Genomic DNA, 17828 nt, shown 5'->3' with positions numbered 1-17828 from the left:
TAGATGGGAATTGGCTTAGCTTTGTGTCATTGCATTTAAAACTATTCTTCATTAATCTTAACAAGATAAGTATATGGATTGAACACTTAGGCTATAGGCTGCCATAATCCATAATCATGCAGAAGAATGTGCAAGTGCACCTATGCAGTTATTTATTTATTTACTTAAATATACCTTTCTACCTCCTTATCAGTCAAAACAGACATACAGCAGTGTCCTTTAAGCTGGCACCCACCAGATGTGTTGCATAACAGTTCTCACAATTTCCAGCTAGGGTGACTAAGGGCTGGTGAGTCTCCCCAACAGATTTCCATAGACCACAGGTATCACTGGAAAAGAAATATCAGTTTCCACTATAACTTATTTCATGTACATGTACTTACAAAATCATCTTAAATTAATTTAAAACCAGAATCTTTATTTTAAAAAGGATTATAGTGGGTATGTTATACTATGAATACTTACTTGGATCTTGTGGGGGCAGACAGCAGCTTGCCTAAAACTAATTGACTAGTTCCTAGTGATGCAAATAAATGGATAGTGAATTCCTAAACCTCCGCTTATTTTCCTAAACTTTATGGCAGGATTTTGCAACCTCAAGCTCTCCAGATGTGTTGGATTTATAACATTCAGTTAAATGTTAAATTTATAACAATCAGTTAAAGTCTGCACAGTATTAGGATGGAGAAAGATGCTATTGATGTTATCTTTATTTTATTTTCAATAAAAGTACTGTATCTGTTGTCACAGCATGAATACTGAAGGTAGCCTTTAATGGTCAACGCTTCAGTGGTTCGAGTCCAGCCTTCGGGTTAGCAGGATGAGCTCCTGTTTCCTCCCCAGTTCCTGTCAACCCAACAGTTCGAAAACTCACGTGAGTAGATAAATGGGGACTCTCACTCCGGTGGGAGGAAAAATGCTGGCGGCGCCTTGCAAAAAGGAGTCGGGAGCAGTTGCTGGTAAGTGCGAAAAACCGTGCGTGCCCGAAAAGGGCGTGAAGCAACGGAAACCCCGCCTCCTGCGCTCGCCAGCTGGGCTCTGCTCTAGGAAGGAGGCTCTGGCAAACCACTTACGAAACACTTGCCTTGAAAACTGCAAGGACTCGTCCAAGCAGTCACTGCAGGGTCGGTAATGACTGAGCGCAGATTAAAAAAACAAAACAAAAAAACTGTATCTGTTGTCACAGCATGAATACTGAAGGTAGCTTTTAATTCCTAGCATTCTTGTATTTCATTTAATCACCTTTATCTTCCTTTTCCCCAATACTCAAAGCCATTTAATTTAATACTCTAATTAGAAATATAACTCACCACTGCAAACAACAAAGGCAAATGCATTGTTTTACACTGTCTCATCACGTGACAATTTCATTAAGTGGGTTGTTCACATATTGTTTAGCTGTTTAAATAATTAATTTCCTATAACAGAACAGTTACAGTGACTAGTTTGTTCATTTTATTTGAATGATATATCAGAGCTAAGGTATATACTTGCCTGCAAGAAGAGCCCAAGGACTGAATCTGCTTTTATGTTTCTGGAGCAGAGGTTCATTGGGTTAAGAATAAAATAGGGTCTGGCTGCCAACAAAAATATACACAGAATGTAGAGAAATTGTATTGTAGAGGTTACATGCAGCAAATGCACTACTTTATAAAGAATAATGATGTTACTTTATATATTTTTCGGATTAGTTTTTATTTCCTGCAAATGTTAGTATTTCAGGTAATAACAAGTGAATATTGTAGGGCGACCTTTCATAAAGAGGTGCCCTCTATATATGTTAGGATTTCAGCTCCTATACTGTTCATCAGATGGGAGTTTTAATGCAAAAAGTTAGGAAGGTTTATTTTGGGGACAGCTAAATTATCTCAGTACATGGATACTCTTTAAAGAGATATTCAAATTATCAATTTCCAATTGTCTTTGTTCCGCAGGAATCCAGATCCAAGATTTACTTACCGGAAAGGATGAGAAGATACGTTTAGAAAATGGGAAAATGCTACACAGCGTGCCTACCTGACTACTTCCTCCAGACATGGAGGAAAACAGGAATTAGAAGAGGAAGTTCCTTTTGACTTTGCAAGGGAACCTCGGGATCCTAATCTTCAACACATTCTGCTTTATTTAGAACTGTTTCCCCTCTTACTCTGTAGGTATGAAGTGGATATTTTGTTTCTTATGTTTAGCTTTATTTTTCTTACTGAACACATTCTATCATGTAATATTGCTCTTGAAAAATATGGACAAATAAAGAATGAAATCAAAGCCTAGGTCAAACTTTTCTTTAAGCTGTAAACCTAATAAACATCTGATTGGTGATCTGGAAAATGCAAAAATATATAATTAGGCATTGATAATTTCAGGAACTTTATTGCTGTGCATATCATTCCATTTGGGAGGAACAGAGTATCCCTTGAACCCTCTCAGTTAAACCCAGGATGATGAATCTGAGTCAGACACTCAAAAAAGCCAGAGTAGTGCATACATATTGTTCATTCAACAAATATATAGAAGAAGTTATCCTGTGACATAAGCTTTCTTGGGAATAATAAGGGGTAAGGACTAAGTAGGAAATACGGGAGTTTTGCTTCAAAATATTCCATGGCCACCAGGCTGCTGACCCAGTAGTACTATCTTCCCTAACTTGATGCAGCTTATTAATGTGAGAATCCCACATACAGAACTGACAGAGCAATGTCCAGCATGAAGGTGTACCTGAAGCAGCACTGCAACAAGTGTTTCACTCTGGGACACAGATGATTAACCCTTTAGAGTCAGAAAAACTTTGTTGTTGTTGTTCAGTCGTTAAGTCGTGTCCGACTCTTTGTGACTCCATGAACCATATTGTGCCAGGCCTTCCTGTCCTTCACTGCCTCCCTGAGTTTGCTCAGTTTCATGCTCATTGCTTCAGTGATGCTATCTAACCATCTCATCCTCTGCTGTCCTCTTCTCCTTTTGCCTTCAATCTTTCCCAGCATCAGGGTCTTTTCCAAAGACTCCTCTCTTCGCCTTAGGTGACCAAAGTATCTGAGCTTGAGCTTCATTATCAGTCCTTCCAATGAACAATCAGGGTTGATTTCCTTTAAGATTGACTGGTTTGACCTCCTAGCAGTCCAGGGGACTCTTAAGAATCTTCTCCAGCACCACAGTTCAAAGGCATCAATTCTTCGGCGCTCAGCCTTCTTTATGGTCCAGCTCTCACAGCTATACATTACTACTGGAAAAACCATAGCTTTGACTATGTGGATCTTTGTCGGCAAGGTGACGTCTCTGCTTTTTAATATGCTATCTAGGTTTGCCATAGCTTTCCTCCCAAGGAGCAAGCGCCTTTTAATTTCATGGCTGCAATCTCCGTCTGCGGTGATCTTGGAGCCCAAATAAATGAAGTCTGTTACTGCTTCCATTTCTACCCCTTCTATTTGCCAGGAATTGATGGGTTCAGATGCCATGATCTTAGTTTTTTGAATGTTCAGTTTCAAGCCAGCTTTTGCACTCTCCTCTTTCACCCTCATCAAGAGGCTCTTTAGTTCTTCTTCACTTTCTGCCATTAGGGTGGTATCGTCTGCATATCTGAGGTTATTGATGATTCTCCCTGCAATCTTAATTCCGACTTGTGATTCTTCCAGCCTGGCATTTCTCATGATGTACTCTGCATATAGGTTAAATAAGCAGGGTGACAGTATACAGCCTTGTTGTACTCCTTTCCCTATTTTGAACCAATCGGTTGTTCCGTGACTGGTTCTAACTGTTGCTTCTTGGCCCACATACAGATTTCTCAGGAAACAGGTAAGATGGTCTGGTACCCCCATCTCTTTAAGAATTTGCCACAGTTTGTTGTGATCCACACAATCAAAGGCTTTTGCATAGTCAATGAAGCAGAAGTAGATGTTTTTCTGGAACTCTCGTGCTTTCTCCATGATCCAGTGAATGTTGGCAATTTGATCTCTAGTTACTCTGCCTCTTCGAAACCCAGCTTGTACATCTGGTAGTTCTCGGTTCACGTACTGCTGAAGCCTAGCTTGTAGGATTTTGAGCATAACCTTGCTAGCATGTGAAATGAGTGCAATTGTGCGATAGTTTGAGCATTCTTTGGCATTACCCTTCTTTGGAATTGGAACGTAAACTGACCTTTTTCAATCCCGTGGCCACTGTTGCGTTTTCCAAACTTGCTGGCATATTGAGTGCAGCACTTTAACAGCATCATCTTTTAGTATTTTAAATAACTCAGCTGGAATACTGTCATCTCCACTAGCTTTGTTGTTAGCAATGCTTCCTAAGGCCCACTTGACTTCACTCTCTAGGATGTCTGGCTCAAGGTCAGTGACCACACCAGCGTGGACATCAGGGACATTAAGATCTTTCTTGTATAGTTCTTCTGTGTATTCTTGCCACCTCTTCTTAATCTCTTCTGCTTCTGTTAGGTCCCTGCCTTTTTTGTCCTTTATCATGCCCATCTTTGCACTAAACGTTCCTTTGATATCTCCAATTTTCTTGAAGAGATCTCTAGTCTTCCCCATTCTATTGTTTTCCTCAATTTCTTTGCATTGTTCATTTAAGGCCTTCTTATCTCTCCTTGCTATTCTCTGGAAATCTGCATTCAGTTGCTTATATCTTTCCCTTTCACCCTTGCTTTTCACATTCCTTCTTTCCACAGCTATTTGTAATGCCTCATCAGACAGCCATTTTGCCTTCTTGCATTTCTTTTTCCTTGGGATGGTTTTAGTTGTTGCCTCCTGTACAATGTTACAGACCTCCGTCCATAGTTCTTCAGGCACTCTGTCTACCCAATCTAATCCTCTAAATCTATTCATCACCTTCACTGTATACTCACAAGGAATATGATCTAAGTCATACCTGAGTGGTCTAGTGGTTTTCCCTACATTCTTCAATTTAAGCCTAAATTTTGCAGTAAGAAGCTCATGATCTGAGCCACAGTCAGCTCCTGGTCTTGTTTTTGCTGTCTGTTTAGAGCTGCTCCATCTTTGGCTGCAAAGTATGTAATCAATCTGGTTTCAGTATTGACCATCTGGTGATGTCCGTGTGTAGAGTCGTCTCTTGTGTTGTTGGAAAAGAGTGTTTGCTATGACTAGCTTGTTCTCTTGACAGAATTCTATAAGCCTTTGCCCTGCTTCATTTTGTGCCCCAAGGCCAAACTTGCCTGTTATTCCGATTACTCCTTGACTTCCTACTTTAGCATTCCAATCCCCTATGATGAAAAGGACATCTTTTTTTGGTGCTAGTTCTAGAAGGTGTTGTAGGTCTTCATAGAACCAGTCAACTTCAGCTTCTTCGGCATCAGTGGTTGGGGCATAGACTTGGATGACTGTGATGTTGAATGGTTTGCCTTGGATACGCACTGAGATCATTCTGTCATTTTTGAGATTGTACCCCATTACTGCCTTTCCCACTCTCTTATTGACTATGAGTGCAACTCCATTTCTTCTAAGGGTTTCTTGGCCACAGTAGTAGATATAATGGTCACCTGAATTAAATCCACCCATTCCCGTCCATTTCAATTCGCTGATTCCCAAGATGTCGATGTTCAATCTTGTCATCTCATGTTTGACCACATCCAGCTTGCCTTGGTTCATAGATCTTACATTCCAGGTACCTATACAATATTGTTCTTTACAGCATCGGACCTTCTTTTCACTTCCAGATACATCCACAGCTGAACGTCCTTTCGGCTTTGGCCCAGCTGCTTCACTCTTTCTGGAGCTACTTGGAAATGCCCTCTGCTCTTCCCCAGTAGCATATTGGACACCTTCCGACCTGAGGGGCTCATCTTCCGGCGTCATATCTTTTAGCCTTTTAACATTGTCCATGGGGTTTTCTTGGCAAGGATACTGGAGTGGGTTGCCATTTCCTTCTCCAGTGGACCACATTTTGTCAGAACTCTCTGTCATGACCTGTCTGTCTTGGGTGGCCCTGCACAGTATAGCTCATGGCTTCACTGAGTTACGCAAGCCCCTTCGCCACGACAAGGCAGTGATCCATGAAGGGGCAGAAAAACTAGCCTTATATATTTCAGTGATCTGGATAAACAAAAAGCAAGTGATACAAATGGTTTGGAGTGCTACAGTGAGTAGGACTGACTGTTATCCTTGGAAGTATTTGACTCTGGAAGAATTGTGTACTACATGTCTGTGTGTTCAGATTCAACCAAAACAGGATGGAAATATTAAAATAAAACAAGAGGGATCTTTTTCCTTAATTCCCCAAGATTTTCTTTATCATTCATAATGGAAATTGATTTGGAAGGAATGATCAAGTAAAACCAAGTCTCATCACAAAGCATTTCAGAGGGATGAATATGTCAACACAGTGGTGATTATTTTGTCTTTGGAGCAATTTTCCAGATGGAGAATTTTACTGTATCAATATGTCAATATAGAATTTATCAACAATCCTTCATTTTTATGATACTTTTATTTTTCAAATATTTACTTTTGGTACTTTCATATTTCAGATATTTCAGTGTTTCTCAAATATATATATATATATATATATTTCAACCAGCCAAGATAAATCCAGATGGTCTTTTTTACAGAATGACATTCAGTAGGAATATTTATTGGACCATGATCCCCCAATACAGCAAGAATTTTTTTGTAAGCATATAACCATTGGAACATTCTAACCATGATCCTCCTCCTTTTAACTTTCCTTTAGAACAAGAGGGCAAAATATGTTAAAAGGAAGACTGCGAAAAGAGTGAATATGATCTGAGGGACACAAATCTTGTTGCCATGCTATAGAATAAGATGGGGGGGGGGGGCTTTGATTGATCCTACTAGCCAGGGGTAGGTCCACTAAAACTGCAATTTTATGTAGTGCTTGTTCTATGGTTGTTTTAACTGAAGTTGTAAGCTGCCTAGAACTGTATAGCAGATAGGCGGGATAAATAAAATAATAAAGAGCAGTGTCACGCTACATCCAACATGCATTTTTTTTCGATTTCAGATGAACAGAAATACAGTGCAATTGCATGGAAAGCAGCACTGAAAGAGAATTGGGATCCAGGGGCAGGAAAAGAGAGAGGGGGAAGAGCCGGGACTGTAGAAGGGGGAGACGACACTCTCTTGGCTAATTAATGCTCACAGGGGGCGAGGGGTGAGGCCAAGGCCCCTGGTACATTTTGGGTGCCTCTGCCACCCAACGTGTGGCCGACTTCGCTCCCGACTGGGCGTGGGGTGCGAGAGGGGCCGGGGGCGCGCGCGCGGCGGTGCCTGAGAGCCAGAGCCTGCCTCGCGCTCCTCCTCGATCCGCGGCTCCTTCTTCTCCGGGGTGCCTGGCGCCCGCTCTCCCCGGGAGTCGGGGGGAGGCGTCTCCAGTGAAAACAGCTCAGCTCGCTCATTCCCCCGTCCGTCCGTCCTTCCTTCCCTCCTTCCTTCCTTCCCGCCCTTCGTCCATTGTGCAGCCGGCAACTCCAGCACTCCCACCTGCTGGCAGCGGCGAAGCGAAGCAAGCGACGTCCCCCCTCCGTTTCATTCACCCCTCTGCGCGCGTATGTCCCCAGCTGAACCGGGGAGAGCCTCCTCCTCCTCCTCCTCCTCCTCCCGCCAGCGTACGGTGTCGCCCCCTTGCCCTTCCTTCCTTTTCCCTAGCAGCACCTTCCTTCAGCTAAGGCAGCTGGGCGCCGTTGCAATCAGCAGCGCCCTCTCCGCCCCGGTCCTTCTCCGGCCCAGAAGAGCCGCCGCCGCCGCCGCAGTTCCCCGGGAGTGCAAGCGGGGGAACAGGAGCTGGTGGTTGGGCTGCCGCCGCTGCCGCCACCGCCGCCGCCTTGGACTGTAATGTGCTCCCCGCTGCTGCTGTTAGTGCCGCAGCAGCCGCAGCCGCAGCCCTGAAGGAGCCATGCCGGGCTGGAAGAAGAACATCCCCGTCTGCCTCCAAGCCGAGCAGGAGAGAGGTGAGCGAGCGCAGGAGGCGCAGAGCGGGGGCTTCGGAGGCGCCGCGGCAGGGAAGGGCTGGCTGAACCAGACCCCCCTCCTGGCCGCCCTCTCCCCCTCCCCTCCCCCACCCTCTCAGGTGCTCTCCGCCTTGCGCCGCGCTTCCCTTCCCCTCCAAGAGGCAGGGGAGCGGGGCGGGAGGCAGGTTGCCAGCAAACGGGGGAGTGTCTCCGAAGAGGCTCCTGAGGGCAGCTAAAGCAGGAGGGGGCGCCACTTTCTCTTGCCGCGAGTTAACTTTTTTTTCGCCTAGGCGCCTTGCCTCGTTCCTTGCTTCCAACGGGGCGGGGAGAAGAGCGTGTTCCTTGAAACGAACGCTCTGTCGGGCCTGGCTTCCCTCTGTTGATGCCACTGATAACCTTGGGAAGTGTACAGACTTGGCAAAGTTTAAGTCTCTGCTTGGGGGGTGGGGGTGGGCGGCGGGCTCTAACAGCTTCCATGCGATGGTGGAGGAGGGGTGGAGTCGCTTTCTTGGCCGAGAGAGAAGCTGCGTTTGAAAGGAAGAGGGGCGGCTTGGTGAACTGGAACGAAACTTCCAAATTGTCCTGATTTTGGGGTGGGGGGCGAGGGAGGGGAGTTTGAGTACCTCCTTTCAGGTTTTTGCTTTTCCTTTCGAATGGGTTGGCATATACTTTGGTTCAGGGCACCCATTCTCTGCGAGCCATCTAGCATCCAGCCACAATGTATGATACTCCCCAACGAGGTGCAGAGCAAATTATGGAATTCTGAGATTCCAGAAAAGGGGTACAGTATGTAGGAAAAATCAGTGTTAAATCTCCTTGGGGTACTGCTTCCTATAGAAGTAGATTTTGTAGCAAGAAAACAATATGTGCTGTTCTGAAACCATTCAGATTTCTAGATTCTCCATCCTTTCAAGGAATCCCTCTTTTTTCAGATATTCCAGATCCTAAGTGTTTCTTGATTTTTCAAGTTGCACCAGAGGACCTTGGAGAAATCATGCTCCTATTTTTGAGTTGGGATTTTTCTTGGTATATCATGCTTTTTACAAAAAAGACTTGTGGTCCTGAGATTTTCCTGAAATAAAAGATTACTCTATATCCATAGTCTTAATGTAGTTGACAGATAATCTAGATTTAAAAAAAACACTTTATAGATTTCAGTTAATAGGCTGTACTTAACTTTTAAGTGCTGTGTACTTAACATGTTTTGTTAGGCATGATGGGGAAGGTTACAGAATGTTCATTGACTGCTATTATTATTGTGTTGTGTGCTTCATCTATGTTAAAAACTGTACCTCAGAAGAAAGACCCACCATGTGTAGTGTCAGAAATGGCACTGAGTAAAAATGGATCTTGTTCAAATTTGTGAAACTACCATTTATCACCAAAGAGTTTATATTTTATTGCTTATTCAGAAATCATGCAAAATATCTACAAAAAATTAAATACAGAAGTCATCCTCAGGAAGAATTAGAATTGCTAAAACTTATAATTTGAAAAATATTCCATAATTTATCTCTACTGTATCAATAATATCTGCAGTGTGATTTACTGAATGCTGGTGGGGAAAGTTGTTGAAAGCCAATTTATTGAAAGACAAATTGACAGCAGAAAACATTGTTTCTAAATATGTAGTAGCTTTGGTTGTTTATTGCCCTGTATAATTATAACACATTGGCATTGATGTTTTCTGGTAATTTTTCAGCGTTAACAAACTTTTGGATACATTGCTCATTCATATAGCTTTTTAATTAATTCAGAAACCACTGGGTTTACTTTATACAAATTATGTGCTTGTAATATTTATATGTGTGTGAGCTGCATAATTTAGGCTGTGATATAATATATGTGCAGGCTTTAAATATATTACTGATCAAAATGTACAGTTTATTTAACATGAGAGATCTTTGGTTTGTAAGATGTGACTATACTGAGATAGGGAGATTATTTAATTATCATTTACAGGGTTATCAATGCAATCCTATTTATGTCTACACAAAATAAATCCTATTAACTGCAGCTTAATATAAATCAAATGTAAAAACAATATGTATTTGAATGAAGTTACATAGTTTGGAAAAAATAGATGATCATGATGTCACAAAATGATACAGCTAATTTTTCATAGAGAAAAAAAATCAAAAGATCTATTTCTGTAAAGGCAATAAAACAATTTATGTGCATAAAAATCAGAATCAATAATGAAAATAGTATTTTATATTTCCCTGCTACTTTTTTCTTATTACAGTGTGTTGTTGAACAACTGCCATTGGCTGTATTTTTTTAATGCTGTTCTACTCTTTTTAAACAGTTTTTAAACTTGTTTGCTTAATTTTTGTTTTCTGTTCATCTTATTATCATTGCCCATTTCACAAATTATTGTTACATTCTTTTTTTTTTTCTCCTTAGTATAGATAAACAGTTTTGATTTCTGAGCTAGTTCAATTTATAATGGTCAAGCTTCACTAACGAGTATAGAAAAACTTCACAGCTGTTTTAGATTCAATTCTTTCTCTTTCTACAGGAATGTACTCTTTATAGAAGGAATATGTAAAATGATCAAAATACCTAAATAGGTGTTGAATTAGGATATGAAGAGAAACCTTAAAAAACAAACAGAAAAACAGCTAGAGTTTAAATGAAATAAAGATCCAGTTTCAGTGTGATGTTGACTTAGAAAGCAGTTATAAATACAGTTAAATTCTGATTCAAAGCCAGTTTGCTTATAACTCCCTCTGCTGTTAGTATGTAATATTTTTATTCTGAAGATCAGTTTTAGAAATCAAGCCAACGTGTTTTGTTCAAAGAATCAGTATTCCTTATTTCAGATATATGTATTTATTGTGGGAAGTAGATGTAAAATAAACTGAAGTCATGAAAAAAAATGTGTTTAAATGATGCTTGGAAAGAGATGTCTGAAAGAGATAATGATTCCATCCATATCCTTTTCAACACAATAAATTCAGTCAGCTGGATGAAAGTACTGTAGTCAGATTGCATTTCATTGTTAACACCTAGAAAGAGCCCTAAATAATTCAACAGCCAGCTTGAACTTCATTACTGTAGTTCTTTTCCTCATAATAACTTGTAGTTGCCTATTACTGTCTTTGCCTTGAAAAAAATGGTTATGCATTTACATATTTTTGCCAATTCATAGTACAAATTTAAAAATTAAAATAACAATTCATACCAAATAGATACTAATGAAATGAAGATGTATCTTTACATTTTAGCATGTGTTGACTTAATTTATAACATTTATTCCTCAACAAAAACAGAAATATAACTCATTAGGAAGAAAATACTATTCTGTCTCTATAGTTCCAAATTCAACCTTTTAAATGAATTAGGGTATGTATATATGTGTGTGTATTCCCATTGGATTTTAGAGCAAGATATTTAAGATCACAGCCTCAGTTCTAATTCAATAATTTAAAGGTATTTGAAACAATTTGAATCTTTTTTTAATTTGGAAAGGAGAATAAGTATTTTTAGAAAAGTATTTTTATAAAATATTTGAGTTGCAGTGTCTATAGGTTAATGAGACTGTAATGTAACTACTGATATAAAACTTCCTACTTCACAAATGACATATCAAAAGTAAAAACCATCAGTGTACTATAATGTACCTTTAAATTTCAGGACATATTTTCTCCCAGATTTTCTGCTTATGCTGTTAAACTAAATCCAGTTACAGGATGCCTAAAACACAAGTAAGATGACATTTAAAAGAAGAAAGGAAGAAAGAACAGGGTTTAAGGGAGGGATCGACACTCCAGTATTTCTTCCAATCAGGTTAAATGAAATCATTTGGGGGTTTTCTCTGTTAGGTTTACAGATAATCAAAGTTGATAGGAGTCTAGTGAACAATGGGTCCTGTTTGTTTATGGTTTAGAAATAAGGTGTCTTGAGGAATGCAGAGCTTGGAATTAAAATACTAGCTATTTATACATGTTAAATGTCTATTTTAAATATGTATTTCATTTATTTATTTCATTTATTGTTTTGTTTTAAAGCTTATAGGTTGGTCTCCTCATTCTGTCCCTGTAACAAGAACTCTGGAGAGGATAGACAGGGCTGAGAGAGAGAAAGAGGGAGAGAAAGAGTTTGGGCCTGACCCAAAATCACCCAATGAGCTCTGAGATTAAGCAGGACTTATACCTGGGTCTCTCCAGTCCATATTCAAGCCCAGTGTCTGAAACACTATACTATTTATACAGTTCTAGTTCTATCAAAGAACTGTTACTGCTACTACCATGCTTCACCATGAACAGCCTGGTAGTCAGATGTGTCAAGGTCCATGATTCACTGAGTCATACTTAATTTGTTTAGGTATGTTTAGATTTGAATGGGCTATTAAAATCCAGTATGGCCATCCCCAGCAGCTGTTGTAATCTTAATCAACCCAGTTTCCAAACAGAATTATTCTACTTACTTCAAAGATGCAAACAAAAAATCTCATAGTAGCAACATTTATATTCCTGTTTCTTCCTTTACAGTTGTCTGGATGACAGCACATGAGCTGAGAAGCATAATCCCCTAGGAGTAATAAGAGAATAAAAGAAAAATATGAGAGAAAAGGAGGAAAGCAGAGCTAGTGAGAGAGATTGAGATCATAAATTATAGCTGATTCTGTGTAGTGAAATCAGCATTCACTGTTAATACATTCAAAAATTGTAATATTTATATGTTAACACTAGTCCTCCAAATTTCATTTGACTTGAGAACTCCTCAGCCCCAGTTAGCATGGTCATTAGTTAGGATTCAGGGGATTTAATAGCCCAACAATGTTTCCAGGTCGTAGGTTGTTAGATAAAATGGATTGCATGGTTACTTCCAAGGTCAGTGCTACATATGTTCAGAAAATTGTGATGCTTTATGAGAATAATATCATCCACTATCCTATGGAATTTCTATATGTGGCCTTTGCCAGTAGAGTGTGGAGATGGCCCCTATGTTGCAATATAGAGAATTAAGCTTGTCTGTGCTGTCTTTGCATTTGTAGCCTCTTATCTACTTCATTTCCAATTTGATTAGAAATCAGGAGAGATGGGGGATTTCCATGGACCCTTGCTGAAAGCACATGGTTGCATTGTCTAGCCTGACTTCCTCTAAATAAGCACTGGCAATGGCATGGCTGAAGGAGGTTGCAGCCCAGAAGTGCTCACTCTTCCCCCCCATAGCAGTGCACCAAAAGATTATCCCCTGTACCATATAGAGGCTTTTAAATAATCTCTGTTGATATTAAAGGAGACTGTGTATTATCTTAATTGAAATATGGGGTGGGACTGACTTTTTAGAATGTTTTTATGGTTCTGAAGAGCAACAGGATAGCTATTCCATTCCTAATAGGGACCTACTGTCAAAAATATTCTCTCATACAGTGGGGCAAAAAAGTATTTAGTCAGCCACCAATTGTGCAAGTTCTCCCACTTAAAAAGATGAGAGAGGCCTGTAATTTCCATCATAGGTATAACTCAACTATGAGAGACAAAATGGGGGGAAAAATCCAGAAAATCACATTGTCTGATTTTTAAAGAATTTATTTGCAAATCATGGTGGAAAATAAGTATTTGGTCACCTACAAACAAGCAAGATGTCTGGCTCTCACAGACCTGTAACTACTTCTTTAAGAGGCTCCTCTGTCCTCCACTCGTTACCTGTAGTAATGGCACCCATTTGACCTTCTTATCAGTATAAAAGACACCTGTCCACAACCTCAAAGAGTCACACTCCAAACTCCACTATGGCCAAGACCAAAGAGCTGTTGAAGGACACCAGAAACAAAATTGTAGACCTGCACCAGGCTGGGAAGACTGAATCTGCAATAGGCAAGCAGCTTAGTGAGAAGAAATCAACTGTGGGAGCAATAATTAGAAAATGGAAGACATACAAGACCACTGATAATCTCCCTTGATCTGGGGCTCCACGTAAGATCTCACCCCGTGGTGTCAAAATGATCACAAGAATGGTGAGCAAAAATCCCAGAACCACACGGGGGGACCTAGTGAATGACCTGCAGAGAGCTGGGACCAAAGTAACAAAGGCTACCATCAGTAACACACTACGCTGCCAGGGACTCAAATCCTTCAGTGCCAGATGTGTCCCCCTGCTTAAGCCAGTACATGTCCGGGCCATTCTGAAGTTTGCTAGAGAGCATTTGGATGATCCAGAAGAGGATTGGGAGAATGTCATATGGTCAGATGAAACCAAAGTAGAACGTTTTGGTCTAAACTCAACTCGTTGTGTTTGGAGGAGAGAGAATGCTGAGTTGCATCCAAAGAACACCATACCTACTGTGAAGCATGGGGGTGGAAACAGCTTTGGGGCTGTTTTTCTGCAAAGGGACCAGGACGACTGATCCGTGTAAAGGAAAGAATGAATGGGGTCATGTATCGTGAGATTTTGAGTGAACAGCTCCTTCCATCAACAAGGGCATTGAAGATGAAATGTGGCTGGGTCTTTCAGCATGACAATGATCCCAAACACACTGCCCGGGCAACAAAGGAGTGGCTTCGTAAGAAGCATTTCAAGGTCCTGGAGTGGCCTAGCCAGTCTCCAGATCTCAACCCCATGGAAAACCTTTGGAGGGAGTTGAAAGTCCGTGTTGCCCAGCAACAGCCCCAAAACATCACTGCTCTAGAGGAGATCTGCATGGAGGAATGGGCCAAAATACCAGCAACAGTGTGTGAAAACCTTGTGAAGACTTACAGAAAATGTTTGACCTCTGTCATTGCCAACAAAGGATATATAACAAAGTATTGAGATGAACTTTTGATATTGACCAAATACTTATTTTCCACCATGATTTGCAAATAAATTCTTTAAAAATCAGACAATGTGATTTTCTGGATTTTTCCCCCCCATTTTGTCTTTCATAGTTGAGGTATACCTATGATGAAAATTACAGGCCTCTCTCATCTTTTTAAGTGGGAGAACTTGCACAATTGGTGGCTGACTAAATACTTTTTTGCCTCACTGTACTGTAAATTTAGGATTATGTTATCTCAGGGCTAGGCAACCTGCTGTTTTTGAAATCCCTGCTGACTGCCTTGCAAGAATTGTAACATGAAACACCTGGAGAGTGCCAGGTTAGCTTTTTTAGCAGTGTTGTTGCACAGGCTGATGTTCAATTTGTGACTGTTACCAATGGACCTAGTCCAGCACTGTAGCCGTGGGATAAGAGATTGGCCCTCTGAATCCAGTCCTATGTATTGCATCCTGGAATCTAGCTCTTTTCAAGCAGTAGATTCACATGTATGACTGAAAATGTAAGAAACGTTAAGCAGCCTCTCTTCTTTCCAAATTGTGCTTCAAATACCACAGGAGAGCCATCAGATGGAATGCTATTGTGTGTTAGTGGGACCCCTGGTATACTGAAGAAAGCTTCCACACAAGCTGGTGAGAGTTGGTCTCTTCGTTTGCTGATCCTGAAAAAGGAAGAGGTGTTTTTATTATGGGAAGAAAAAGGGGAATAGATACCAGCCTCAGGTTGTTGAGATTTAGTACTTATTTACCCAAGTTTACAGCTTCTAGTTTTGTTCATATACTTGTAGTTTATTCTGAAAGTTTCCTTAAGGTTTAAGCATATAAGCAATGGAGTGAGTGCATTTCAGATAATGTATAATCTTTAACTAAAGGATGGGGAACTCTTGTCAATCTGATGGCTACATTCCAGGGGTTGGGAACCATTTCAGGAGCTGCATGTCATAGCAGTTCCTTATTTTCTTTCTTATGTCCAGTCTCTTTTCACTGTTAATCCTTTTGTTCTTTGTCTCCTTTGCTCTGATTTTCTCTTTTTCCCTCCTCCAACTAGTTGGGCAATTAGGCTTCAAAACCTTTCATTGGAACAGTGGAGATTAAAAGACAGTATGATGCATATGAAGACAGTTATTTTAACCCTAATTTTTTGTATAGAAGCAAGGTGGATAGGGTCTGGGAAAGGCAGCTGTAGGCCACATCCTAAAGACTCCTGCTTTAACACTTGACAATAATTAAAATGAAGAAATGTTGGTTATTTTTTCCAGAAGGGTTCAGTTCTGACACTTTTCTTCAATGAGAGAGTGCCCCAACCACTTTCCATTTGAACATTTTTTTCTACTTTGACTTCTTCACCCATGCTATAGCAAGCTTATTTATTGATATTTATTTTTGCAAAGTGTTTCCATTCTAGAGGAAAGCAAGGTGATTGGCTAAACTTTTAGAATGATTGCTACAGCAGCAGGTTTGCTGAAAGGTAATTTACTGTTTTTATGCCGCATCATGTTACGCTTTTTGTGGGTACATGTTGCAAACTCATGTCACTTATTTGCTAAAATTATTTGAGTGCTTAAATAAAGAATAGCTTGCATAATACTACAGTGTTAGAGATTCAGATTTTAGAGAAATACATGGTAAAAGCTAGCAACGTACTAAGCCTCTATCTAGATATGTTACTTACATTCCTATGTCCTTCAGTAGGCATTACTTATTTCAGTATTTTCAGTGATTTGACCATACCAGTCTGAGTTTCCATCTTCTTTGCATTTTTAAAATATTTTTAGATAATAAAATAGTATTCTCTACTCCCTCTTTTTTCGCTGGCTTTAATTTATTGCTTGAGTTTCTCTGGAGACCAAAGGGTAGAAATACTAACTCTAGGACTTTTCACACTGGATTTGCTGTATGTGTCAAAATAGCGCACATTAAGTTCAAGATATATGAATATATATCTCGCTCCTTAACTGTAAATTCCAAGATGGTTTACAACATAATTAAAACCAACTATGTCAAGTAGCAAGCCAAATACAATTTTGATATAAAAAAATTAAACAAACCAACATTTGGAACACTAAAGCAGTTTTCAGCCACTTCATATACTAAAGACTGACAAAATATCACCTTCAAGGTTCAAAAGTAATGTCAAGGAAGCAGTGAGGAAAAAGTCTTCTTTAGAAGATTTCAGAATATGGAAGTCTTGCTCAAAGAAGGAATGGAAGGAAAAATGCAAATGGCTGCCTAATGGCTATGCACCACACATGGATTCTGTGTCTACATGGAAGCCCCATCAGAACCTTCTGCAGCTGAGAGTTTTGGTAGGAAGCCTATACCATTGCTTATATTTAGAGGTAGAGGTCTTGTTTTCCTTTTTCATCACTGTAATAGTCACATTTATTTATTTGAAAAGACTTACATCGTCGCCCATATTGTAATAGCAGGCTTGGGCAGCACACAAACCACAAACCACATCATTGGTAACATCTCTAGGGGTTAGATGCATTCATCTCTTTTGTTGCTTTTTCCCTTAACTGCCTTTTTTCCCCCTGAATTGTTGCCTGTGGCCTTTGAAGACAATTCTGAAAAGGTATAAGATGTGGCAGTAAGTTACTCCTAACAAACAGGCACTCGTTTGCCTCTCTATCTGAGAGGAACATATTGTGACTACTGTATACATTGCCAGAAATTCATGAGGAAACTACTCATCTGGACTTCACACTCTACTATGGCACTTCTGGCTGCTGAGCTGCCAATACTGAATGCTTTGAGTTCAGCTGGTATTTGTTTATGCCTGCCTGAGCTTAAAGGCACCACATGGTTACCAGAGGATGTGTATAACTTTATTAGTGCCTCTGTTACTAGGCAGGAAGAGGCCTCTTGCCAACCTGCCCCTGACCACTTAGTGGTGTCTTCCATGGTGCTGTAAAAAAAGAATGCCAAGAGGAAGAGTTCTTCAAAGATAATGGCACAGATAGCACAAAAGAAGAAAAAAGACATCAAAAACTTAATCCAAACAAATTCTATGCCAAAAGTAACCTTGGTTCAGCTGGATCCACCCTCAGTGTTACCACTATGCATGGTTCTGGTGAAACCTTCAAAGTTGGCAAACTCAGGAAACAAGAACCACTTGGGTTTCTCGAATCATCTTTATTGCTAACAGGGTAAT

At 40.3% G+C, this 17828-nt stretch overlaps 1 protein-coding gene and 1 long non-coding RNA gene across 8 annotated transcripts in view; both read left to right on the top strand.

Moving 5' to 3' along the window:
- LOC112540846 (uncharacterized) overlaps positions 1–2260 on the top strand; it is a 43992-nt gene extending 41732 nt beyond the window's left edge. For both annotated transcript variants that reach the window (XR_003084901.2, XR_015796409.1), the window contains exons 4-5: positions 751–874; positions 1935–2260. This is a non-coding gene — a long non-coding RNA (uncharacterized LOC112540846). The remainder of the gene's footprint in view (positions 1–750; positions 875–1934) is intronic.
- Positions 2261–7184: 4924 nt separating this feature from the next.
- Positions 7185–17828, top strand: part of GRIP1 (glutamate receptor interacting protein 1) — a 296431-nt gene continuing 285787 nt past the window's right edge. For 3 of the 6 annotated variants that reach the window (XM_088141797.1, XM_088141794.1, XM_088141795.1), the window contains exon 1: positions 7187–7909. In XM_088141797.1, coding sequence (XP_087997923.1) covers positions 7855–7909 — 55 coding nt within the window. In that variant the 5' untranslated portion in view covers positions 7187–7854. Of the gene's footprint in view, positions 7910–17828 lie in introns of all 6 variants that reach the window. The other 3 variants (XM_088141796.1, XM_088141798.1, XM_088141799.1) reach the window with 2 other exon arrangements.

The sequence above is a fragment of the Python bivittatus genome, unplaced genomic scaffold, assembly GCF_059951505.1.
Source record: "Python bivittatus isolate LINGU-HERP-01145 unplaced genomic scaffold, Pbiv_v1 ctg000330_np1212, whole genome shotgun sequence".
In the NCBI taxonomy this organism is placed as follows: Eukaryota; Metazoa; Chordata; class Lepidosauria; order Squamata; family Pythonidae; genus Python; species Python bivittatus.
This window is presented reverse-complemented; position numbering and strand designations above follow the sequence as displayed.